At 45.7% G+C, this 27,200-nt stretch overlaps 1 protein-coding gene across 2 annotated transcripts; it reads left to right on the forward strand.

Annotated features, from left to right (window-relative positions):
* Nucleotides 1-1,072: 1,072 nt before the first annotated feature.
* Nucleotides 1,073-13,643, forward strand: NUDT7 (nudix hydrolase 7). Of its 2 annotated transcripts, NM_001109788.1 has the most exons (4): nucleotides 1,076-1,157; nucleotides 3,226-3,379; nucleotides 4,487-4,645; nucleotides 9,618-13,643. In NM_001109788.1, the coding sequence occupies exons 1-4, from the start codon at nucleotides 1,123-1,125 to the stop codon at nucleotides 9,984-9,986; spliced, it is 717 nt and encodes a 238-aa protein (NP_001103258.1). In that variant the 5' UTR covers nucleotides 1,076-1,122; the 3' UTR covers nucleotides 9,987-13,643. The 2 variants fall into 2 exon arrangements, with proteins under 2 accessions (XP_005218442.2, NP_001103258.1); XM_005218385.5 differs by lacking the exon at nucleotides 4,487-4,645 and having other exon boundaries at nucleotides 1,073-1,157.
* The last annotated feature ends 13,557 nt before the right edge of the window (nucleotides 13,644-27,200 follow it).

Genomic DNA, 27,200 nt, shown 5'->3' on the forward strand with positions numbered 1-27,200 from the left:
TGAAAGAAATTAAAGTTAAGGAATTCCCTGGCAATCTAGTAGTTAGGACTTGGTGCTTTCACTGCATAGGCCATTCAAGGTGGCAAAAAAAGAAAGAAAGAAATGAAAATTAAAACATTTTTCATGGAGTCCTGAAATTATGGGGGGCCCTGGGCATTGCACCTCCTGTGCAGGATGGAGAAGTCAGCCTTAGCCTTCCGTCTCTGAATTAACTTCTTGAATGTCAGCTCAAACCAGGCTCCCTCTCACTGATCTTCTTCAGCTACTTCTGGGATCTTTGCACAAATTCATTCTTTTTCCTGAAACTCTCCCCCCTGCCCTTCTCCCTCTCAGAGCAACAGAACTCCCTTACAATACAGCTCACTGTGCTCTACACCCAGTTTCTGATCCAGCATCTCCTGAGTGCGACCCGAGAGTCTATCCATTTTTAACAGCACACAGACGCTGCTGATGTGGACGGTCGCAGCTTCTCCCAGGACCACACTTCAAGAACAGCAGCTTGCCGGGTCAGCTCGGATACCAGTCTCTTTGGGAAGCTTTCTCTGATTTGCTTCTCCCTCACATGCTCCCCAGGGACTAACGGCTTCATCTAGGTAATTGTCTGAGTTCTGTCTCCCTCTCTCCTATTTGACTGTAAGCTCCGTGTCGTCTGTTCTCTCACCGTCCGGCCTGCAAAGTAGATGCTGGGTAAACATGTGTGGACTGCTGTTCAGAAAAATTGAACCAACATGACATCCTAGCAACGGTGAGTACGAATGTTAGAATTCTCTCAAGTCACCAGCACTGCCCTTTCCCCATTTTCAACAATTGTCAATTTCAGAATTCTTCCTTTAGCTCTTGCCTTTGAGGGAAAGCAGGAAGAAGCTCTGCGCGACCAGGAAGGCGGGGCCTTAAGCCCCCACTAGCCCTGCCCCCCACGCCTCGCCCCGCCCCACTAGCCCCGCCCCGCCCCGATCTTCAGCCTCGGCTCTCGGTCCCGCCCTGCGACCTAAGCCAGGCCCCGCCCCCAGATCCGGGCCCCGCCTCTCTCCCCGCCCCAGGCCCGGAGCTGCTCTGCGCATGCTCGTCCGGCAGAGTTCCCTGGGAAGCGTTGCTGGCAAGAAGCGAACTTTTCCCGGGACGATGTCGCGACCCGGCCCTCCCCAGGAACCTGGCAGGTAAGGCCTCCCCGACCTCTGGCACCCCGAGCCGGGCCTGGCCCTGCCTTGATCACTGCGCGGCCGGACAGGTTGCGGGCCGTGGGTGGCCGGGGCCTTCTGGCTACTTGTTGCGGGTCCCGCCTGTCCTCCTTCCGGAGCCCCACGCTCCGGACGCTCACCTCCTTTGGCAGCTCGCAGGATCCCCGGGCCTTCGCGCCTTCCCCCGCCAAAGACGGAGCCGGGTTTGCACACTTGGGGGGCGCACAGCCCCCGAGGCCTTCCCTCTTCCGCTCGCCGAGCCTCAGCCGTCGAACAGCGAGCCCGCACCAGGCAGCGCCCGGTTCAAGGTCCCCAGGCTACTTCCAGCCTCAGTTACACAAACTCTCTGAGCCTGGAACGTGATCGTGTTTTCACCTTAATGAGAAAAGCATGGACAGAAGGTGCGATGAGCCCACCCAGAATGTAGTACAGAATGTACCGACAGTAGTGTTTACCTGGCGATTACTCCGAGCACCAGCTCCTTACGTGGACGGTTTTGCAGACTGTTGCTTCTGCTGGTCCCTGTGGTCAGCTCTGGGCACCACACTTTTAAGCAGTCCCTCACATTGCTGGTCGGAAGTTCTAGTTTCCTTTTCTGGACCCCGGCCTGTGTGCACTAGGATGTGCTCTGGAGTCCCCTCCAGTGCCAGCATTCCTGTGACTCTTCAGGCCATTGGGGCACTTTCAACACCCACTGCAGTTTCCTAACTACATTATTGAGCATCCTACCTCCTAGAAAGAGGCAAGAAATAGCACACATCTCTGGCAAGCAACTATGCATCTAAGGACTGCTGCTGCTGCTAAGTCGCTTCAGTCGTGTCCAACTCTGTGCGACCCCAGAGACGGAAGCCCACCAGGCTCCCTGTCCCTCGGATTCTCCAGGCAAGAACACTGGAGTGGGTTGCCATTTCCTTCTCCAGTGCATGAAAGTGAAAAGTGAAAGGGAAGTCACTCAGGCATGTCCGACTCCTAGCGACCCCATGGACTAGAGCCTACCAGGCTCCTCCATCCATGGGATTTTCCAGGCAAGAGTACTGGAGTGGGGCATCTAAGGACTGAGACATTTAAATGGCAGCCACAGAACTGGATCATTTAATCCTTACAAACATCCTCAACATGTCACACATCAGGAAAGGGGGGCTTAGAGAGGTCAGTCCTAACACTTTGAAACCAGTCTGGCTTACTTAAACACCAGCTTTTGCCCCTTACACAAAACTGCCTTAACCCATAGTTATGAATTCAGAGAACAATGTGTGGTTAAAGCCTAAATACTTGGATTTTACTAAGTCACAAGTGGACCCAACAGTCTTTGTTGTAACATGCCCTCTGGGTGACTCTGTTGCTGCATAAGTTTGGGAACCCGTGTTATAAGGTATTTGAAGACAAGGGTTTGATAATGTGACGTGAGGGCCAGGTTAAGAGAAAGCCCTTAACCTTACGATGGTGTAACCTTTGTAACAATGAACTTGCTCTGCAAATCTGTCTTCCTGAGTATTACTGTGGGTTTCAGCACTGAACTGTTGCACAGTTGAAAGAATATTTTATCATCATTCAAAATTAATTTAGATTTTAAAGTGAACTCAGGCACTAAACTGTGTTCTTAGTAATTTTTGCCTCATTTTATCTTACCAAAAGTCACATGATTTGGGTATTATTATTGCTGTCATATTATTAAAAAGTCGGAGAAGGCAACGGCACCCCACTCCAGTCCTCTTGCCTGGAAAATCCCATGGATGGAGGAGCCTGGTAGGCTCTAGTCCATGGGGTCGCTAAGAGTCGGACACGACTGAGCGACTTCCCTTTCACTTTTCAGTTTCATGCATTGGAGAAGGAAATGGCAACCCACTCCAGTGTTCTTGCCTGGAGAATCCCAGGGATGGGGGAGCCTGGTGGGCTTCCGTCTCTGGGGTCGCACAGAGTCAGACACGACTGAAGCGACTTAGCAGCAGTAGCAGCAGGACACATAGCAAAGCAGAAACATCATGCAGTTGAGGAGCTTTTTATCATAACCCAGGTTACTAAACTGTGTGGTTTGTTTCCATTTTAGAAACAGTTTGATAGATGACGCTAAGGCCCGCTTAAAAAAGCATGACTGTGGGACCGAATATTCTCACTGTTCATCTAACAAATGTTCGATCCTTCTACCTTTGTTGGCTAAAGATGGGAAACTTTACCTGTTGTTCACCCTCCGGTCAGAGAAGGTAAGTGACGGAAAGGTTCCTGACCTTAAGGTCTCAGGATGTTTGAAAACCCCATGAAATGTGGTCACTGGCACATAGTTTGAGGTTCCAGATTCTCAGTTGGGCTTTCAAAGTTGTGATGTTCAAGGGGTACATGAAGCCACAGAATCATGTGGCTTTTTACGGAGAAGTTTTGGAAAGTAAAATAAGCAATTGAGCTAGCAAGTAATTTAAAATACTTTTATGCCAGGGTTTCTTATCCAGCCATCACCATTCGGGCTGGATAATTCTTTGTTGTGAGAGTTACCCCGTACATTATGGGACATTTAACAACATCCCTGGCCTCTTTCCACTAGAAGCCAGTAACACACACACACACACAGACCACACACACAGTTTGTGACAGCCACATATGTCTCCAGATATCGCCTGCTCTCTTGGCAGGGATGCTGCTGCTAAGTCGCTTCAGTCGTGTCCGACTCTGTGCAACCCCAGAGACGGCAGCCCACCAGGGATGGGGGGCATAAAACTGCCCCCACCAAGAGCCACTGTTTTAGATTAATCCCACCCTAGGTATAGTGTGTATATGTGTGTATCCAGATCACTTTGCTGTATACCAGAAACTAACACAACATTGTAGATCAACTGTACTTTAAAAAATATATTAAGTTTTTTAAGGAATAACATTTCATCTCAATTTTAAAAAATATTTTAAAAAATAGTTGCTTATAGAATTGTTCAGACTCATTGACAAGAAATCCATCTGAAGCATTGTGCCCAGACCCATAAGCACTCGATAAAGGTTATCCATTCAGAATGCTGGCCTTTACATTATCCTTTTGTTCTGCCTTTTTTCTCCATCAGTGTAAATCTGTGTGTGTGTATGCTATCTTTGGAGGGCAAGGAGAGAAAAATCAGAAGTGAGGGTAATTCTCCTAGTTCAATTTTTTAAAGGACTCAAGTTTAAAAAAAAGAAAAACTTTTCTGTCTGGTCTTATTCCCTACTGGTTGCCACAAGTATGGGAATGGTCTCTGGCACAAGACAGAAATTCAGCACATACTTGTTGAATGAATGAGTGGTACCAAACTTGGAATCCCACACGGCGGCTCTGTTCCTTCCATATCCAGCTGAGAAGGTCACCCGGAGAGGTCTGCTTTCCTGGAGGTAAGTGCGAACCTACGGACGTGGACGACGTGGCCACGGCTCTCCGGGAAGCCCAGGAGGAAGTGGGGCTGCGTCCTCATCAAGTGGAGGTGGTCTGCTGCCTGATGCCACTGCCGTTTGATGTAAGGCTGGGGGTGGAGCTGTCTGGCTTAGACTCGCGTGAGCTCGCAGTAGGTAGACTATCTTCAGGATCCCACGACCCTCAAGCATGCGGTACAGAGTCAAGAGACTCTGGCTCATGTGTGGACTTTGCCCCCACTGGGCTAAGAGGCCTTGGGCAACCCCCACTTCCTATCTGGGCCCCTCCTTCCCCATCCAGAAATGAAAGGGCTGAACACCATCAGCGGTTTTCAGACTGGGTGCTGTGGAACCCTGTAGATGCCTCAGTGTTCTTTCGTTGACATTCAGTTCACAGTTTTCTCTAGATGGGTTTATTTTTGAGAATTCTTTTGAAAAAAATAACACACGCTTGAGCATGCCACATACCAAATTTTAGCCCCTTGGAGGCCACTGAAGGTACTCATTTTTGCACATACCATGGAACCAGGCTTCTCCATATCACATAGATTGAGCAATATCCTGAGATCTAGGGAAGCTGTTTAGAAACAGTCACTACTTGTAACTGCATTTCTGTTTGAAGCAGGATTTGATAGTATATACGAAACAAACAAACATAACAACGAAAGGGGTCCTGGGACTGACAGAGCTGGACCTCATTTCCTACGAGCTGATCACAACACTCTCACTGTTACACTAAGTGACTGGAGAAGGAGTGATGTGCCCTGCTAAGGCACTTCAGTCGTGTCCGATTCTTGGTGACCCCGTGGACTGTAGCCTGCCAGGCTCCTCTGTGCGTGGGATTCTCCGGGCCAGAATACTGGAATGGGTTGCCATGCTCTCCTCCAGGGGATCTTCCCAACCCAGGGGTCAAACCCACGTCGGGAAGATCCCTGGAGGAGGGCAGAAGGAGTAAATAGGGTGAATTTAAAGTTGCATAACAGAATTATTTGACTGGTCTAAAATTTTCCATGTATACTTGTAATTTTGGAATGGTTACCGATTTCACAGAGAGTTCTCACGTAGCCGTGCTCAGGTCCCCCTGTTACTGACATCGGACATCACTGTGGTACATTTGTGACACTAAGAAATCAGTGTCAGCACTTTACCATCACTGAACTCCACGCTTTACTTGCCTTTCACTAGTTTTTCTACTGATGTCCCCCTTTCTGTCCGGGATCCCACGCAGGACACCATGTTGTGCTTGGTTGCCTGTCTGCTCAGTCTCTGGTCTGGGCCAGTTTCTTAGACTGCCCTGTTCTCATGGCCTTGACACTTGTGAGGGGCACAGGTCAGGTGTGTTCTTTGCACGCTCCTCAATTTGGGTTTATCTGATACTATTCTCCTGGTTAAGCAAAGGTTACAGGCTTGGGGGAAGAATAATCCCCCAGAGGTGAACTTCACTCATCACCTATCAGAATAGGTATAATTTTTTTTTTAAATAGTATTGGGCTTTCATGTGAATTTTTATGTCAAAGGAAGAATTCCACTGATGCCTAAAAATTAGAAAGCCAGAATGCCCTTTGTGACGATCAATGATGCTGACATCTGTCTTAATTGGCTCAATTTTAAGAATAGAGAGGTCACCACTCCCAGGAGATTTAGCTTGGAAGAAGCTAAAGGCCATTCCATAAATGTGCCCTCAGTGAGAAAGAAACGAGACAGAAAAGGAACATTGGATTAAGACAGGACGTATGCCAGTTACTTCCTCTGTGTTTTCTAATGGGAGCCCTTTTCAGGGGATAGCTGCAAATCTCCTGGGACATCTTAGAGATTTATTTTAGAACTCTCTTGACAAAACACATAATGGTTATAGGTTCCCCAGATGAGAGTAAGTCCATTTCCAAGGTCCCCAGAGCTGCTGAGTTCACCCGTAAGGGGATCGCATACAACAGTCCTCACAGGTGTGTGTGTGTGTTCAAATGACCTGCTCCTGCTATAATGCCAATCACACCACCGAGAAATTAGAATGAAGAAAGGCTTTCAAGGAGGATGTACTGTATTTAGAAGTGCCAGTGAGGGTTGTTTTGTTTTTTGGACTTTGCAAATCTTTTAAATATGGTTCAAAAGTGCCATTTATTTAATGCCTAGAAGCCTATTCTAATTCAGTCAGAATTCTAATTCTTGACTGGGGGTGATTTTCTCTCTTGGGGAACACACACAGGGCAATGCCTGGAGATGTTTTGGGGTGTCACTGGCTTTTCCCCATGCCTGGTGTTAACACTCCCAGGCCTTCCAGCCCCCAACCGACCTTCATACATGTCACTGTATCATACATGTATGAGCTTCTCTCTGCAAAGGCCTCGAGGGACAGTTCCCCTTTTTCTCTACGCGTGGCCCGTAACTCCCAGTCTCCATCCTTTTGTTCGCTTCCTGAAGGCCCGATTCCTGTAACATTTCAGTGGTGTGTCCTGACTTCCAAGGCTGTTTCTAATAGTCTGCAGTTTCTTCCAGGAGCTCTAAAGCCTGGCTCATCCTATTTTCAGAGCAGAAGCCAGTCTCTGTGGGATTTCAACTCAGCAAATGGGCAAAATCCAGGCTTTTATGGGTCCTGGGATGTCTGCCACATACTACCTTTTTCCTGCCATTTCAGACACCTGTGTTTTTAGACATGGGATGTGCAGAGTTGCTGCTTCAGCCACAAGTTTCCACAGTCTCTCTTACTTTGCTGAGCTTGAACCCTGTTGAGCATGCCTGACTCCCTATCTAGAACATTCAGTCTTAAACCCTGATCTCCCTTTGAGGCTTTGCTTTGATTCTTTTTCTTTCCTGCACTAATTTCCTTAGACTCTGACATGCCAGTTCAAGGGCTGGCACTGGCCATACAAAGTTCCTGCCCAGGCACCTGCCTAATAGGCATGGCCCTGAGACCTCTGGAAGGCCTGAGCCACAGCTGGGGATGCTGCCTCGTGGTCTCCGGGCTGCTTACTGGTGTGCCAACTTGGAGATTTGGTGACCAGCATTTTGATAGAACTTGAGCACTCGACTCCAGCATATGGGCAGCAGGCCTAGGGTAGAATCCTGGCTTCTGCCAAGTGGGAGCCAGGTGTGGCCATGGGCAAGTTTTTTTCTGATCCAGTTTCCATTGGTAAAGCTTCTTCAGGAGCAGGTTGTTATGAAGAACCTGGGGGAGGCTGATGGATTCTAGACGAGGGGCCCACAGGCTGTGGGGTTTGAATGGAGAGAGCAGCCACGGATGCACGGTGAGCGACACTCCAAGCTCTGTCCAGATGCTTTTTTTTTTTTAATTTATTTCTTAATTGGAGGAAATTTGCTTTACAGTGTAGTGTGGGTTTCCACCATACAACAATGCAGATCAGCAGTAATTATACATGTATCACCTCCCTCTGGAGCCTCCCTCCCTTCCCCTGTGCCACCCGTCTAGGTCACCGCAGAGCGCCAGGCTGGCCTCCGCGTATCACACGGCAGCTCCTCGCCAGCCGTCTGTCTGACACAGGGGAGTGTGCAAACGGCGATGCTGCTTTCTGCCTCGCCCGCCCTCTCCTTGCCCCTCTGTGTCCACGAGGCCGCTCTCTGTGTCTGCGGCTCCATTCCCTTCCTGCACGTAGGTTCATCCATCAGTGCCACTTTTCTCGATTCTGTATATACGCGGTAACAGTCCTCTTAGGATGTGTTTCTGACACACACAGACACACACACACACTCTGGTTCTCTCTCCATACTCCTGCCCTCAGGCTCCTGGAGCCGCGCCCCGCCCCCATGGGTCAGCACTGTCTTGATTTACTCCTGGCCAGGCAGAGGCCGGGGATGAAAGCCCAGCTCCCTCATCATCTCCCGGGACAGACCGAGGTACACTTTATACGCTGGAGCTGCCCGCAGCATCCCTTCTTGGCTTCCCTGCTCCCGCCCTCAATCCTTTGTCCTCGAGCTCTTCCTTAAGAAACCCCTGGCATCTGAGCCTTCATCTCAGCGGCTGCTTGAGGGGACCTTGTGACAGAAGAGGCTGTCAGGCAGGCCGAGCACAGTGAGGGCTGCTGCTGGGTCCGGGCTTCGGGGCAGCTTACGACCCCAGACGTCCCACCTTACAGACGTCTCGAGCCCGCGCTCCCCTCCTCCGCTCCCGGTCCAGATGTTGACTTGCGTCATTAATTCAGTTAACCATCTGAGTCAACACTGCTCTTCAACACGCATTAGCTGCCCTCCCTCAAGACCTCCCACAGGCATATTGGTCCTCCTGTAGGAGCCCAGCCCCACAGTGTCTCCCTGGATTTCCCCACTCACTTTCTCTCAGGAATTCCCCAATTCGTCTCCCTTTCTCATTCAAGGTCATGCCTCCCCCATCAGCTCTTACACTAAACCGCAGGCCTCCCCTGCAAGACTCCAGGTAGAATCTTTCACGGAACAGCACCCTGCGTTCATTTCAGAACAGTGGTGGTTATAAATAGAAATCTCCCCGCCAGCTAGCCTCCTAGGCTCCTCTGTCCATGAGATTCTCCAGGCAGGAATACTGGAGTAGGTTGCCATTTCCTTCTCCAGGGGACCTTCTCGACCCAGGGATCGAACCCACGTCTCCTGTCTCCAATCTGTATTGGCAGGCGGATTCTTTACCACTGAGCCAGGGAAGCCCACGCCTCCATTTAAGGGACATAAAGTTTACTTATAGAAGAAGTTTTATGTAACAGACTGCTTTGGCCTGTGAGCTTAGTTTATGCTGAAGTAGCATGCGTTTGGGAGAAGGCAGTGGCACCCCACTCCAGTACTCTTGTGTGGAAAATCCCATGGGCAGAGGAGCCTGGTAGGCTGCAGTCCATGGGGTCGCAAAGAGTCAGACACGACTGAGCGACTTCACTTTCACTTTTCAGTTTCATGCATTGGAGAAGGAAATGGCAACCCACTCCAGTGTTCTTGCCTGGAGAATCCCAGGGACGGGGAGCCTGGTGGGCTGCTGTCTATGGGGTCGTACAGAGTCGGACACAACTGAAGTGGCTTAGCTTAGCTTAGCATGCGTTTAGACATACTTTTTTATTTTTTAAACTGTATCGCTCACATCTCAGTGTCTTCGTGTTCTGCTTTCAGAAGGATATGTGGATAACGCCGGTTGTAGGATTTATAGACTCCAACTTTGAGGCCAGACCTAACCCGGATGAAGTTAAGAACGTGTTCCTGGTGCCTCTGGAGTACTTCCTGCGTCCCCGTGTTTACCATCAGAGTCACGTGACACGCTGCGGTCGTCGTGTTATTGTTCACTGCTTTGAGTACACGGACCCTGAAGATGGTGTGACGTACTGCATCCGGGGACTGACTGCAAGATGTGCCGTGTTTATCGCCTTAGTGATTTTGGGGGAAAAACCCTCCTTTGAGGTTGATTTTAATCTCAGCGATTTGATTCCACCCTCTGAAGAGTCCTTCCTGAAGCCTCAGAAACATGCTCTGAGCAAGTTATGATTTATGAGACCAACACCCAAATGACTCTCTGAGCAGTGTTCTTGTGGGCTTAGCCACGGAACAGTGATTCGACCAGCTGTTGGAATTTGACAGGTGTGAATATTTTTACTGCAACTTGAAGGTAAAAAACCTTGCCTTTTCCCCAGTTGTCCTCTACTGTCTGAAAAAGCAAAAGTCTTTAAAAAGTAGAAAAATGTGTTTATACTATTGCATAGTTTCACCCCCAATATGTGTAACAATACTTTTCTTACATGTGTAAGAAAAGTGGTCCGGTGGCTAAGACTCTGAGCTCCCAGAGCAGGGGGCCCGAGTTCAATCCCTGGGCAGAGAACGAGATCCCATATGCTGCAACTAAGACCCAGCACAGACAGATAAAATCAATATTTTAAAAATATTTGTTGAATGTATGACCATGTGGCATTGATCTTATTTGTACGAGGTAACCTCTCTCTCTCTGTTGTTACGTGTCAGAAACTCCTGACCAGCCATCAGAACACACCCTCCTTCTCCTTGGCTATAGAGTTGAAGCTGAGCCCATAGCTCCCCAGGCATTGACTAAGATCCAGTGCAGTTAAATGTAGCTCTGAAATTGAATTTAGGCCAATGGGATGTGAAATCGTTCTTGCTGGTCATCTCCAATTTCAATTTAAGAGATAAACCAAACTCCCTCGATTGCCCTTTCCATGCTTTATCTGCAACCCAGCCTTGACTTTACAATTCCTGCAGGAAAGTCAGAGCTAAAAGATGTAAGACCTTGGATCTCTGAAAGACTGTGGAGCAAAGCAACCTGCCATCCTGGGCTATTCCTTTGGGACGGTTACATGGGAGAAAAAGAAAGCTCTGTCACTGCTGCCACTGTAATTGGGGTCATTTTGTTACAGCAGACCTATAGCCTGAATAATACACCATAACTCTTGAAAATGGTTGGATGGATATTCACCCAAACTTGAGGTGTTGTCAGTAATTAGAATTCAGGATGATCTGACATTTAACATACGGTTCCTGGGACATGCACAAGACGACTTTGGGTGTTGGTGGGGTTTGACAGTCATGATCCAAAATAGCTCAAAGAATATGAGAAGCCGACATTCAGGGCAGATTATCTGCCTTAATATGATAGCAGAAAAACACGCATTTCAAGGACAACCCTCAAATCAGAGGTCAGAGAGACATATATTCTGAATCACACGCCTTGAAATCTATTACTTCGTACAGGGGCATCATCGTATGTCAAATTTTAGAGTTAGCAGAGATTTCTTTCCTTAATTAAGGTGTTAGCCATCCTGGACCAGATTGGGGACCAAGGGGGTCCTGTGTTCTAGCTGAAAATACGGTGCCCACACGCTGAATCCATTTAGTCAGCCATGCCACTGTCCATTGCTGATGAATTCTGATTTTCTGAGAGCTGGAGGAGGAAAACATTCAATCTGCAGCTTTATGCCCGTAAATGTTGAAATGGTGCAAATCTGGCTGCAGCCTCGAAAGCAGATGTTGAGTGAGTTAACCCGTTAACATTCTATAACCAGCCCTGCAGGAAGAGGCCTACATGGTTTCCGAACAATTATAGAGGAATTTGCAAATATGTATTTACAGTCTGGTTGACCTCTGGTAGTGCAGAACTTTCCGAACTGTTTGTTTATACAAACACCACAGACCTGCCTAGTTTCTAAGTGGAGATGACCCAACCTAAGTCCTCACTCTGAGTGACATGCATGGCCACCCAACTGGCTCAGTCAGGAAAGAATCTGCCTGCAAGGCAGGAGACACGCGGGTTCAATCCCTGGGTCAAGAAGATCCCCTGGAGGAGGAAATGGCGACCCACTCCAGTATTCTTGCCGGGATAATCCCACGGACAGAGGAGCCTGGCAGGCTACAGTCCACAGGGTCAAAAAGACCCGGACATGACTGAGTGACTCAACCACCACCAGCACCGCAGTGATGGGGGTATTGCCCACCCCCTTTTTAGTGGTTTATTTCATGACATTTATGTTCAGGGTTCTAGTTAAATATCCTGTTACAATGGCCAGACATTTAGGAAGTTTGACTCAAAGAAACTATTGGCAGAGCACTGATCTCACAAACTCTGCAGAACCACTGAACAAATCAACCTCAAGGAGCGATGTGGATGGACCTAGAGTCGGTCATACAGAGTGAAGCATGTCAGAAAAACAAATACTGTTTATTAAGGTATATATGTAGAATCTAGAAAAATGGTACAGATGAATCTATTTCCAGGCCGGGTTTAGAGACACAGACTTAGAGAAGGGACGTGGGTGGTGGACGGGGAGGGTGGGATGAATTGAGAGGGTGGGACGGGGAGGATTCACATATATACACTACCCTGTGTATAACTGAAGCTCCAGTACTTGGGCCACCTCGTGCGAAGAACTGACTCATTGGAAAGGACCCTGATGCTGGGAAAGATTGAAGGCGGGCGGAGAAGGGGACGACAGAGGATGGGATGGTTGGATGGCATCACCGACTCAATGGACATGAGTTTGAGTATGCCCTGGGAATTGGTGACGGACAGGGAGGCCTGGCGTGCCACAGTCCGTGGGGTCGCAGAGTCGGACACAGCTGAGCAACTGAACAGAGCCGAGCTGATGTGTAAAACAGATAGTGGGATGCTGCTGTACAGCTTAGGGCGTTCAGTTTGGTGCTCTGTGATGACCTAGACGGGTGCAATGGGGTAGTGGTGGGGGGAAAGTCCAACGGGGAGGGGATATATATGTCCATAGAGCTGACTCCTTCGTGTACAGCAGAATTAACACAATATTGTAAAGCAATTATCCTCCAATTAAAAAGTCATCAGGGGCAAACCTCTACCTCGAAAGCAAGAGGAGGTGCATCTTGACTTCTGCATCCTGCCATTCTTATGATGATAACCATCTTCCTGAGTTATTGATACAGACAGAGAAAAGCAACAGAAACTCAGTGCTCCAGCCCCTAATTCTTTAGAGGGGACTCCACTTGGCCCTGTTCGGCTCACCTGGCAGGTTTCCAGGAACCTGTGGACATGTTCAAGGGCAAGGCTCAGAGCTGGGGCCACAGTTGCACGTGTTTCCCAAAGGCCCCTGAGTCAGGTGGGTCTGGGTGGGAGCATTCCTGAAGAAAGTGGGCTGGATGGACACCCCCAAATACTTATTGTCTCCAGTCCCTAAAATCTGTGCATTCTGCCATCCAGGCATCTCAACTCTTTTCTTTGCATCCCTGTGGCCTTGGTAAGCAGGTGGTTAAGTCTGAGTGGGGAGTCAGGATGCCTAGATTTGAATCCCAGCTAAGGCATCCATCCATTCAGTGACCTTTAGCAAGTTACTCATCCTCTACAGTTCTTAGTTTCCTCCTCTCTAATGTGGGAGAAACTCTTTACTTTAGGTCTGTTGATGGGATTAAGAGTTAGTACATGTGGAGGGAGGAGGGAGGAGGGTTCAGGATGGGGAACACGTGTATGCCTGTATGGCAGAACCAATACAATATTGTAAAGTTTAAAAATAAAATTTAAGAAAAATAAAATAAAAATGATAATGTATTACTTAAGAGTGTGAAAAATCAGTAAAGTGTTTCCATTTTAGAAAAATTTGTGTTCTAATGTTATTCAATAAGAATTTTATAATAAAATTATGAATAAAATTCACTTCTACCTAAAAAAAAAAAAAAGAGTTAGTGCATGTGACCTTCTTACTTAAAGCACACCCAAATGCTTAGAATAATGCCTAGGAAATAGTAACAGTGTTACTGTTAGCTGGTAATTATGGTATTATTATAACTAGGACATTATAATGGTAATAATAAGCATTGCTATTTCTCTAGTTCTGAATATCATTTTTCCTACACCAGAAGTTCATGAATTTTCTTGGTTCACAGTGAGTACCCTTGGCATCTCAGTCATTTTTTTCACAGTATATCTAGGCCAAAGGAAAACACCTAATAATTTGGTTTGTTATGTTAGTATATGTGAATGATTTAACAAGTGTTTATGTCCTCCTAACTTGGTAGCCATTTGAAAATATACTAAGTACTAGAAAAATACTATTTTCATTTCAATCCTAAACAACAGTTGCTTAACTGTGAACACCAGTGGGGCACCCGAGTAAACGGCAGACTCAAGTACAGTCACGTGATGGGAAAGAACACACAGAGGGAGGAGGGACTCAGAGAAGCCGTCCCTGAGGAGGCGGTGGCTGAGCCAGGCTGACGGATAAGGAGACGCTACCCAGGTGAATGAGATGATGGTGGTGATGATGGGGACTATTACTTATTGAGCACCTGTTATAAACCTTGAGTTTGAGCAAACTCTGGGAGATGGTGAAAGACAGAGAAGCCTGGCGTGCTGCAGTCCACGGGTCACAAAGAGTCGGTACCATGGAGCGACTGAACAACAATTATAAACCTGGCCCTTCATTTTGATTATTTCATTTAACCCTCCACCGAATCTCTGCAGTGAGTAGTAGTAGTATTCCCATTTTTAGACATGAAAATTTGAGAATCAGAGAAGTTAAATATTAGCCCATGGTCACAGAGCCAACATCCGAATACACATGTATGAATTTCACAGCTCATATTCTGCTATACTCACTTACTCAACATAAGGCTCACTTTCTAGGGACAGAGGCAAGAATAGAAGGGTTATGTTAACCTTTCCCTTGAATCACTACATGGGAAAGGGAGAGCAAAGCTGAAAACATTGGGACAGAGCAGAGTTTATTTTCCCCTTTGTCATGTCCTCCAGTTTATTCAGCTGCTGCAGCACACATTGAAATGAATGATTAGCTATGATGATTTTAATTAAAGTGGAGCATACCAATTAATAAATGAGAGTGCTGGCATCCTTGCTCGTACGACAAGTCCTTTCACGGTGCCAGCTTTCCGGGTAAGGAACTGAGATGGCGCAACATTCCTCCACCCTTCAGATGAGACGATTAAACGTAATTTCTTTTTCTTGTTGCCAGCTGGTTTCCTATCTGAGACTAGCACGGAGTTTTGATACAACTGCTGGAGTGATCAGCCCCTAGGGTCCCTCCTGGGGTCTGTGTCTAGACTCCATTCAGAAATCTTTGTTTCTGGTGCACCGTGCAGCACGTGGAAATTCCCCAACCAGGGACCTGGGGTCGGACCTATGCCCCCTGCAGTGGGAGTGAGGAGTCTTAACCACTGGACCGCCATGGAAGTCCTCCATTCAGAAATCTTGACTGCCCCCTCATCACCACTTGGACAGCTCTGTCTGCCATTCCATTGTTGCACACCCCTCAGACTTAAGACTCAAATCCTCTATGCCCACTCCTCCAACCAGCCCTATTTACGTAGCACAGACACTGCTTCATCACACCCCTTTGCATACCCTTCTCTCTCTCTCTCTCTCTCTCTCTCGCTCTCTCTAGGCTTCCCAGGTGACACAATGGTAAAGAATTGTCTGCCAATACAGGAGACACAAGAGATGTGGATTCTATCCCTAGATCAGGAGGATCCTCTGGAGAAGGAAATGGCAACAACTCTAGCATTCTTGCCTGGAAAATTCCATGGACAGAGGAGCCTGGAGGGCTACAGTCCATGGGGCCATAAAGAGTTGGACATGACTGAGCGACTGAGCACACATATATATAACAGATCCACAGACCATGCAACCCCTCAGTCTGACTTCCCCTGGCCTCTGGTGAATGGACCAGGGATCCATGGTCAACCCAAAGGTAGCATCTAATTTGATAGCCAAGAATCCATGACTTTGTAGAAGAAAACAGCAACTCACTGTAGTAGTCTTGCCTGGGAAATCCCATGGACAGAGGAGCCTGGCGGACTATAGTCCATGCTGTTGCAAAGAATTGGCTATCACCAAGAATGCATGAAATCTGTGACTCATGTGGTCTATTTAAACAGATGACCTAGATAGGAATTAAAAAGCAGAGATATCACTTTGCCAACAAAGTCGTACAGATGTAAGAGTTGTACCAAAAAAGAAGGCTGAACACAAAGAATTGATGCTTTTAAATTGTGGTACTGGAGAAGACTCTTGAGAGTCCCTTGCATATCAAGGAGATCAAACCAGACAATTCTGAAGGAAATCAACCCTGAATATTCACTGGAAGGACCGATGCTGAAGCTGAAAGCTCCAATACTTTGGCCACCTGATGCAAAGAGCCAACCAATTAGAAAAGACCCTGATGCTGAGAAAGATGGAGGGCAGGAGGAGAAGGGGATGACAGAGGATGAGATGGTTGGATGGCATCACTGACTCAATGGACATGAGTTTGAGCAAACTCCAGGAGATTGTGGAGGACAGAGGAGCCTGGTGTGCTGCAGTCCTTGGGAGTTGGACAGGACTTAACAACTGAACAATAACAACTTAAGTAGCTGAGCTAAGTGCATTACATTTTCCAAAGAATTTGAACCATGACAGAAGATGATAGATGTTCAGGACCTATTTTGGCCCACATGCATGCTGAGGAGTAAGCCCAGGAAGTTAGAGTTTAAAGGTTAGATGGCCAGAACTTTTTTTAAAATAGTTTCTGAGTTTTAAAAATGAATTAATTTATTTTAATTGGAGGCTAATTACAATATTGGTGGCTTTTGCCCTACAAGTGGTGGCTTTTGCCATACATTGACATGAATCAGCCACAGGTGCACATGTGTCCCCCATCCTGAACCCCCCTCCCACCTCCCTCCACATCCCATCCCTCAGGTTGTCCCAGAGCACCGGCTTTGAGTGCCCTGTTTCATGCATCTAACTTGGACTGGTCATCTATTTCTCATATGGTAATATACATGTCCCAGTGCTATTTTCTCAAATCATCCCACCCTCGCCTTCTCCCACTGAGTCCAAAAGTCTGTTCTTTATATCTGTGTCTCTTTTGCTGTCTCGCATATAGGGTCATCATTACCATCTTTCTAAATTCCATATATATGCATTAATATACTATATTGGTGTTTTTCTTTCTGACTTACTTCACTCTGTATAATAGGCTCCAGTTTCATCCACCTCATTAGAACTGATTCAAATGTGTTCTTTTTAATGGCTGAGTAATACTCCATTGTGTACATGTACCACAGCTTTCTTATTCATTCATCTGCAGATGGACATCTAGGTTGCTTCCATGTCTAACTATTGTGAACAGTGCTGCGATGAACATTGGGGTACACGTGTCTCTTTCAATTCTGGTTTCCTCAGTGTGTATGCCCAGCAGTGGGATTGCTGGGTCGTATGGCAGTTTTATTCCCAGTTTTTTAAGGAATCTCCACACTGTTCTCTATAGTGGCTGTACTAGTTTGCATTCCCACCAACAGTGTAAGAGGGTTCCCTTTTCTCCGCACCCTCTCCAGCATTTATTGTCTATAGACTTTTGGATTGCGCCATTCTGACTGGTGTGAGATGGTACCTCATTGTGGTTTTGATTTGCATTTCTCTGATAATGAGTGATGTTGAGCATCTTTTCATGTGTTTGTTAGAGATGGCCAGTATGTGGTGGACATGTTTTTGATGTAGGCAGTAGTTTTCATGTCAGAGATTCCACTAGGAATGACTGGAAGAAGAAATATTTCCTGAAGCAATTTAAAGATCCTTTTAAAGGTCTCATATTCAAGTTCATAAATTTTCATTGTATAGATGTAGCCTTGGTTTGATATTCCCTTGACTGTAGTTTTCCTCATTTTGCATTTTATATCTTTGAGCTTTTATCCCTTATTTCATCATGATTGTCAATGGTACCCCTGTTTCAACTTCTTCTCTTTTTGACTTATTTTGTACAGGAAACTTGAAGTTTCTCTTCTGATTGTTTTGTTCTACCTTCTTAATTCATTTGCATTTCTTTTTTAGTTTATGAACAGATTCTGCTCTGGGCTCATTTCATCTCCTTCCACCATCCTAGGTTTTTCTTCTAAATCTGCTACATCCCATAGAGCTCATAAAAGCGTTATGGGAAATCACCTACATTTTTTTTCTGACTATAAATCCATATGGCTTAACATCAGACCAGGTGATAAACTGAAGATTTGCTAGAACTCCTAACCTGTTGTGAACAAATACTGATTTTAGCCCTCTGTACTGAATTGAATGCATGCATGCTCAGTTGCTAAGTCATGGCCGATTGTTTGCGGCCCCATGGACTATAGCCCACCAAATCCTCTCCTGGATTTTCCAGGCAAGAATACTGGAGTGGGCTGCCATTTCCTACTCCAGGGGATCTTTATGACCCAGGGATCAAACCCATACCTATTGCATTGTCAGACATGTTCTTTTACCACTGAGCCACTTGGGAAGACCCAAGAAGACATCCAAGTCCTACCCACCAGTACCTGGGAAGGTGACTTTAACTGGAAATAGAGTCTTGGCAGATGTAATTAAGTTAAGGATCTTAAAAGGAGACCATCCCGAACTTAAGATGGACTCTAAGTGCAATGACTTGTGTCCTTATAAATGAAAGGAGAAGGTTGAAGATGGAGCCTGAGTGATGCTACCACATGCCAAGGAACACCAGTAGCCAGGAGAAGTTGGAGAGACCAGAAAGGATCTCCTTTCCTAGAGCCTTCAGGGGAAGCATGGCCCTGACTGTACCTTGATTTTGAACTTCTGGCCTCCAGAGCTGTGACAGAAGGTATTTCTGTTGTTTAAAGCCACCAAGTTCATGGTCATCATTATACCAGCCCTAGAAAGCTAAAACCTGCAGCTTCTATAACCACCTCCTAGGTTAGGGCTAGCTCTCCACTCTGTCTCAGGAGTAAGGTGGAAACAGTCCCCTGTTGACTGCTCTGGATTGGCACCCAACCCAAACTCAGTTAATCAGATTTGTCCCCTCAGTAATTCCCTTGAGATTAGGACCAGGCAGAGTCTGTGTGCCTGTTCCCTGGAGAGCACCCTTCCGTGTTCTCATGAACTAGCTCAGTTGCTAGACCGGAGATGCCGTGAAGGCAGGGGCTGTAGTTTGTTGGCCTTCCCTGGGTCTGGCAGTGCCTGGCATGCAACATTTCCCAATGTTTTGTATCTCAGCAGCTCAACTCAGAAATCTAAGTTGCCTTTTTTTTTTTTGGCTGTTTGGGGTCTTAGTTGCAGCATGTGGGCTCTAGCTCCCTGACCAGGGATTGAACCTGGGCCCCTTACATTGTGAGCACAGAGTTCCAGCCACTGGACCACCAGGGAAGTTCCCTAAGTTGCCTTTGACTCTCACCCTTACCCCCTCCAACAGACACAGTCTGGGTCCCACCCATATATCCCTTGGGTCCTACAATTGTCGTGAGCTCCAGACCACTTCTAAGAGCCAATTCTAACATCTCTGTTCCTGAGGACTTTTTCTAAACCCACAGCAGGTGGCCAGGAAGTGCCAGAAAATAAGGGCCTTCATCAGTTCAGTTCAGTTCAGTCGCTCAGACGTGTCTGACTCTTTGCGACCCCATGAATCGCAGCACCCCAGGCCTCCCTGTCCATCACCAACTCCCAGAGTTCACTCAGACTCACATCCATCAAGTCAGTGATGCCATCCAGCCATCTCATCCTCTGTCGTCCCCTTCTCCTCCTGCCCCCAATCCCTCCCAGCATCAGACTCTTTTCCAATGAGTCAATTCTTCACATGATGTGGCCAAAGTATTGGGAGTTTCAGCTTTAGCATCAGTCCTTCAAATGAACTCCCAGGACTGATCTCCTTGAGAATGGACTGGTTGGATCTCCTTGCAGTCCAAGGGACTTTCAAGAGTCTTCTCCAACACCAGAGTTCAAAAGCATCAATTCTTCGGCGCTCAGCTTTCTTCATAGTCCAACTCTCACATCCATACATGACCTCTGGAAAAACCATAGCCTTGACCAGACGGACCTTTGTTGGCAAAGTAATGTCTCTGCTTTTTAATATGCTGTCTAGGTTGGTCATAACATTTTTTCTAGGGAGCAAGTCTTTTAAGTTCATGGCTGCAATCACCATCTGCAGTGATTTTGGAGCCCCCAAAAATAAAGTCTGATACTGTTTCCCCATCTATTTCCCATGAAGTGATGGGTTAGGGTTAGGCCTTCAACAATGACTGGTAGAATTTGGTGTATCAATAGCCCAGCTTTGGACTTCCCTGGTAGTCCAGTGGTTAAGAATTTGCCTGCCTATGCAAGGGACGTGGGTTCGATCTCTGGTCCGGGAAGATCCCACGTGCCGTGGAACAACTAAGCCTAATATCCACTACTATGAAGCCTGAGCTCTGGAGCCAGTGCTCTGCAACAATAGAAGCCCTCGAACCGCAACTAGAGAGTAGGCCTGGATCAGCACAGGTAGAGAAAAGGAAAAGGCCACGTGCAGCAAGGAAGACTTTGTGCAGCTAATAAATAAATACATAGTTTTTTTTTTAAAAAAAGACCTAGAAGAGCTACTGAAAAAAAAAAAAGGCACCAGTTTCTTCACCTCTTGAGCCGGATAATCGTGAAGCATGCTTCTTCCCTGGATCTCAGAATGAACCAAGCCCTACTCCAGTCACTGACTATAATAACTGGCTTCTGTGTGTGCTCGGTTGCTAAGTCGTGTCCGACTCTTGTGACCCCATGGACTGTAGCCCGCCAGGCTCTTCTGTCCATGAGATTTTCTAGGCAAAAATACCAAAGTGGGTTGCCATGCCCTTCTCCAAGGGATCTGCCTGACCCAGGGATCGAACCCCCATTGCCTGCATCTTCTGCACCGCAGGCAGAGTCTTTACCTGCTGAGCCACTAGGAAAGCCCACAGTAACTGGCTTAATACCTCACTTTTTAGTGCTTGCCTTCCTTCCCTGTCTCTCTCCCCCACCCCCATACCAGTGTGCCTTGTATATTCCATTAAGTTGAGTCTTCGTCTCAGAGTTTATTTCTAAGTAAACCCAAACCAAGATCCTCCTATATCTAAACTTCTGCTGAACTCTATTGAATTTACCTTCAGAATATTTGTCGAATCTGGTTCTTCCTATCTCCACTGACATTAGCTTAGTTTAAGCAATCACAGACTTGTGCAAATTATCCATGTGGTAATTAACCATCGCTCCGCCCATTGTCCTCTACAGCCTGTTGTTTATTCAACCTCGAAGTATGATCATGTTTTCCTTGAGATATCCTGATGGCTTTTCGTTGCTTTTTTGAGGAAGAGGAATGGAGCTTGTAAGCCCTGTGTTCTGGTTCCTGTCTGCCTCTCCAGCTGTCTGTTTCATGTGGTGCCTGCCTACTCACCTGCTCACCTGCTCCTACCACACTGGCCTTGCTTCAGCTCATGGACACCACCAGACTCTTGCACATGCTGACCCTTCTATCTGGAATGATTTCCCATTTGCCTTTGCCTATTGTTAACTCCTACTGGTTGTTCAGATCTCAGCTTCTTAGGGAAGCTCCTCTCTGTCCCCTTCCACTGGTTCTGTGTTCTCTTGGTACCATATACCTCTCCTATAACTCCTATCACAGTTACAATATTATAATGCTTTGTCTGATTTTACGATTGATGCTTCTCTCCTCTTCTAGACTTTGAGCTCCATACTGACGGATCATGTCTCAATTGTGGTCCATCATTGTACTCCAAGCACTTCCTGCAATTCTTAGCCAAAAAAAAAAAAGAGAGAGAGAGAGAGATGCTCCATAGATATGTATTCAATGAAAGAATAAAACTGTATAAATATAAAGGCAGCTATTTCTAATCAAATAGCCAATTCAGTAGGCCAAAGAAAAAATCAGTCTCTTCCCAACAGCCAACCTGATAAAAGTTAATGTAAGGTGGCCTAATATCATTGAGAGTCATCTCCTGTTTACTGGATAAAGTATATTAAGTGCCCTACCAAAAGTCAACATGAGTGAATGGCTCCTCTCTTTAACCAGTTTTTGCCTTGTAGTCATTTCCATACCTAGCTGTCCTGATGTACTTTCCTAAGAGCTACCAGAAGATAAGAATTCAATCTCCTCTTCCTTCTATTCCCAATGCTTGGATATATGTGGGGCTCATCTCCTTCAGATCTAGGTAAACTTGACTGGAGTCCCCATGGTAATTCAAGTGCAAAGCTCAGTGGTCTCCCATGATTTGTTCAAACCCTTAGAGGCTCACATTTCTCCAATCATCTCTGGTTCAGTTTCCAGCTTCTGTGAACCTTCTTTCTGCATCCTGTGCCTTGACGTTCTTCCACATCTCCTTTACTGTAGTGTCAACCCATGTCCAGGACAACCACCACTCCTTGTTTTCCCCAATATTGCCTTTTACATAAATCTCCGTGTGACTTTAGTTGGAGATACAGGGGTATCAGCCAGGTAAATGTAAATTGCTGAACTTACATGTGAATATTATGTTTTCTTGTTCTTAAAAGGTCCTGCCCATTTATGTCAAACTGGGTTCCAGGTTGATGTTGTATTTCTCAATACTTTTGTCGTAGCCTTGGTCTTCTCTGTTTGCTGACACCACCAGCAAGATACTTATTTCTTTTGCAGGAAGGCTGAAGCTACCTATTTGATTCTTTGTATCTCATGCCCATTGGGACTCATCTTGCATATTCAATAGGCCGAGCAGTGAATTTTCCCAAATAAAGAATTTATCTATACATGGTACATTAACTCCAGTGACACCTTTTTCTCACTCTACTGGATCTTTCTTTCTTTTTTCAATGAAGTGACAGAGTGAAGTGAGGACAGCCAAGGTTCATGGGCACTGTAGGTTTAAAGAACCTATTTGTGCAAAACCCATTTGATGTGTAAATGCATTGATTGTGTAAGGAGATAGATGAGCCCGAGAAATGGTGATGGGAGTGAATGATAAGATCAGAAGGACTTGGAGTAAGAAGTTGCATTTGAGGCTTGGGCAGAGGGAAGGTAGGAATGAAAATAAAGATGGGCGAGCAAGGCTGGGTTGCAAAGGCTGTAGGTGAGAGTTGGACGTGAGAATTTATATTAAAGGAGTAGTCAGGACGACTTTTAGAAGAGAGGTGGTGAGAACAACCTTGAAACAGAGATCCCAGTGAGTCACCAGCCAGGGGAAGTGGGCATTGACCCTGTCACTGCCCATTCATATTCTGTGTGACCTTGGACACATAAATCAATGTTTCTGAACCTCAGTTTCTTGGTGTAAAGCATATTTGCACTAGCTGGTCTCTAAACAATGTCTACTTCTGAAATCTTGAACTCTGGACCCTCTCCAACTCTATTTGAACCCATACAGGTAATTAAGCAGTTTTGCTGAATGTTTTACAAAGGAAAAATGTGACTGAGGAAAAGAAAAGAATTGCTTTTTTGTCTACTGTTTGAAGTTAGCAGCATGCAGAGAGTTCATTATGTGAAAATACCATTTGGTGAGATTAATTAAAAAATTCTGACCTTCAGAGCAGGGATTTGGGGCAGGAATGTACAAGTCTAGAGCTCTGGACTTGCACCTTATTACGTATATGGTCAAGCGTTAGGAGGGGGACATTTGGAAGCCAATATTCCAAACCCAAGTGCTTGTTGGCTTTATGCAGTTTGTTTGAATTATTGCATGTTTAATAGGATTTAGCTACAGTGCCTCTGCTTAGCAATCTGTTTCCTTGGCAATGCAATCCTCAGAGGGGCAGAGGCCATATGGAAAATAGGGGTTATGTTGTAATTTATTAAGTGAGGTGAAAGGAAGAGAATTTAATTCAATGGCTATCTTTGCATTTCCTCTACACACACAGTAAGGAAGAGGGGCCAGCACATGGTAGGTACTTAACAAATGGAATGCATTCTTTATTATGAGAAAAAAAAATCACCCTGTGCATCATATTATAATAGATGTCCAAACATGCTATTTTTCAGGAAAATTCTTATTGTTACTGTTGTTCATTCGCTAAGTCATGTCCGATTGTGTGACCCCATACACTGCAGCACACCTGGCTCCTTTGTCCTTCACTGTCTCCTGGAGCTTGCTCAAACTCGTGTCCATTGAGTCCGTGATGCCATCCAGCCATCTCATGCTCTGTCACCCCCTTTGCCTCCTTCACTCAATCTTTCCCAGCATCAGGGTCTTTTCCAATGAGTTGGCTCTTCACATCAGGTGGCCAAAGTATTGGAGCTTCAGTTTTAGCATCAGTCCTTCCAGTGAGTATTCAGGGTTGATTTCCTTTAGGATGGACTGGTTTGATCTCCTTGCCATCCAAGGGACTCTCAAGAGTCTTCTCCAGCACTACAATTCAAAATCATCAATTCTTCAGTGCTCAGCCTTCTTTATGGTTCAGCTCTCACATCCATACATGACTACTGGAAAAACTATAGCTTTGATTATACGGAAAACGCTTAGCAGACACAGTCACTATTCTCCATCATTTCATTGGCTCTTTTTATCCCCTATATCCCTCATTTGCATTCCATCAGCAAGTCTTGCTCATTCTTTGTCCAATTCATATCCCAGGTTCATCCAGTTCTCCCACCTCCTCCGTGGCAGGTGGTCCAGCCATCATGACCTCCCACCTGGACCTACAACAGTCTCCTAATTAGTCTGTTTTTGCCCCCTGCACTCCATCCTTCATGCAGCATCTAGAGTGATCATTTGAAAACATGAGTAACATCTTTGTCACTTCTTGGCTTAAGACCTTCTAGTACCTTCCAATGTTGCCTATAATAAATTGCAAACTTCTTTCCTGGTTAACAAAATTAGTACAACCTGGACTCTCCCTACCTCTGACCTTCTCATCCTGGTCTACCTCTCCAGCTTCCTTGGTGAACTAAAACGTATCCGACCTTCCTTGTCTTCCTGAAACATGCCAAGCTCACTCCCACCACAGGGTTTTTGCATCAGCGGTCCTTGTCCCTGGAGTGGTCTTCCCCAGGCTCTCTGCATGACTGGCACAAGTTTATCATCAATTCTCAGTATACTCTTCCTTTCCTGGGAGAGTCTCACCCTGAACCCCTCCCTGTGACACTCCTGTTTTAATTTTCTGCACACCATTTCTGTATCTGGTATTTTGTATATTTATTTACTTGTTTATTTGTTTTTTCCCTCTCTCCTTCTCTGCAGAGCGTAAGCTCTGGCAGTGTGGGGACCTTTTTTTTTTATTATATTTTACTTCCTGCCAGGAACTCAATAAATGTATCTTGCATAGATGAGTGAATTAATTTTGTTGAAAACTAATGGTCAAGTCATGTTGCCACAAAGAAGTAGGTCAGCACAATAATGAAATCAGATCAGTGATTAGGTAAAAAATTTGCCCAAGCACTTCAGTTTTTATTTTTGGTACTATTCAATACGGATAATTTGTTTCACTATAGGACAATTTTGTAATCATTTATATGTCCTTAATGATCTTTTATAAGTTAAATAAGCAGGGTGACAATATACAGCCTTGACATACTCCTTTTCCTAGTTGGAACCAGTCTGTTGTTCCATGTCCAGTTCTAACTGTTGCTTCCTGACCTGCATACAGGTTTCTCAAGAGGCAGATCAGGTGGTCTGGTATTCCCATCTCTTTCAGAATTTTCCACAGTTTATTGTGATCCACACAGTCAAAGGCTTTGGCATAGTCAATAAAGCAGAAATAGATGTTTTTCTGGAACTCTCTTGCTTTTTCAATGATCCAGTGGATGTTGGCAATTTGATCTCTGGTTCCTCTGCCTTTTTGAAAACCAGCTTGAACATCTGGAAGTTCACGGTTCATGTATTCCTGAAGCCTGGCTTGGAGAATTTTGAGCATTACTTTACTAGCATGTGAGATGAGTGCAATTGTGCGGTAGTTATAAGCATTCTTTGGCATTGCTTTTCTTTGGGATTGGAATGAAAACTGACCTTTTCCAGTCCTGTAGCCACTGCTGAGTTTTCCAAATTTGCTGGCATATTGAGTGCAGCACTTTCACAGCATCATCTTTCAGGATTTGAAATAACTCAACTGGAATTCCATCACCTCCACTAGCTTTGTTCATAGTGATGCTTTCTAAGGCCCACTTGACTTCACATTCCAGGATGTCTGGCTCTAGGTGAGTAATCACACCATCGTGATTATCTGGGTCGTGAAGATCTTTTTTGTACAGTTCTTCTGTGTATATTGTCACCCTGCTTATTTACTTCTATGCAGAGTACATCATGAGAAAGCATGATGTACACTGGGCTGGAAGAAGCACAAGCTGGAATCAAGATTGCCGGAAGAAATATCAATAACCTCAGATATGCAGATGACACCACCCTTATGGCAGAAAGTGAAGAGGAACTAAAAAGCCTCTTGATGAAAGTGAAAGAGGTGAGTGAAAAAGTTGGCTTAAAGCTCAACATTCAGAAAACAAAGATCATGGCATCCGGTCCCATCACTTCATGGGAAACAGATGGGGAAACAATGGAAACAGTGTCAGACTTTATTTTGGGGGGCTCCAAAGTCACTGCAGATGGTGATTGCAGCCATGAACTTAAAAGACTTGCTCCCTGGACAAAAAGTCATGACCAACCTAGACAGCGTATTAAAAAGCAGAGACATTACTTTGCCAACAAAGGTCCGTCTAGTCAAGGCTATGGTTTTTCCTGTGGTCATGTATGGATGTGAGAGTTGGACTGTGAAGAAGCTGAGCACCAAAGAATTGATGCTTTTGAACTGTGGTGTTGTAGAAGACTCTTAAGAGTCCCTTGGACTGCAAGGAGATCCAACCAGTCCATTCTAAAGGAGATCAGCCCTGGGTGTTCTTTGGAAGGAATGATGCTAAAGCTGAAACTCCAGTACTTTGGCCACCTCATGCGAAGAGTTGACTCATTGGAAAAGACTCTAATGCTGGGAGGGATTGGGGGCAGGAAGAGAAGGGGAAGACAGAGGATGAAATGGCTAGTATGGCATCACCGACTCGATGGACGTGAGTTTGCGTGAACTCCGGGAGTTGGTGATGGACAGGGAGGCCTGGCGTGCTGCAATTCATGGGGTCGCAAAGAGTCGGACATGACTGAGCGACTGAATTGACTGAACTGAATGATCTTTTATAATTGCTAATGGTTTTTTTTTTTTTTTTTAAATATCTACTTTAATCTAGCTAAGTAGTCCAGCTCTACATTTGTATTAGGGGAAAAAAATGAGGGCAATCTAGACATGCAACAACTTGTGAATTGTTTAAATAAACTATGATAAATTACAGAAAAATGTATGACTCCATTTTTTGTCAAATAATTTTACCCATATATCTCTGTTTAGGAGGACATTTGTCCAAGTGTTTAAAATGGTCTTCTCAGGAAGGGTGGTTGGGCTTATCCTTTAACAGAAAAAATTTTGAAAGGCTGTCAAATGTAAGGACTTGGAATGTTTGTGTGGAGGAGAGAGTTTTTTAATTAAAAAAAAATACCAAT

This window comes from Bos taurus, chromosome 18 (assembly GCF_002263795.3).
Source record: "Bos taurus isolate L1 Dominette 01449 registration number 42190680 breed Hereford chromosome 18, ARS-UCD2.0, whole genome shotgun sequence".
Classification (NCBI taxonomy): domain Eukaryota; kingdom Metazoa; phylum Chordata; class Mammalia; order Artiodactyla; family Bovidae; genus Bos; species Bos taurus.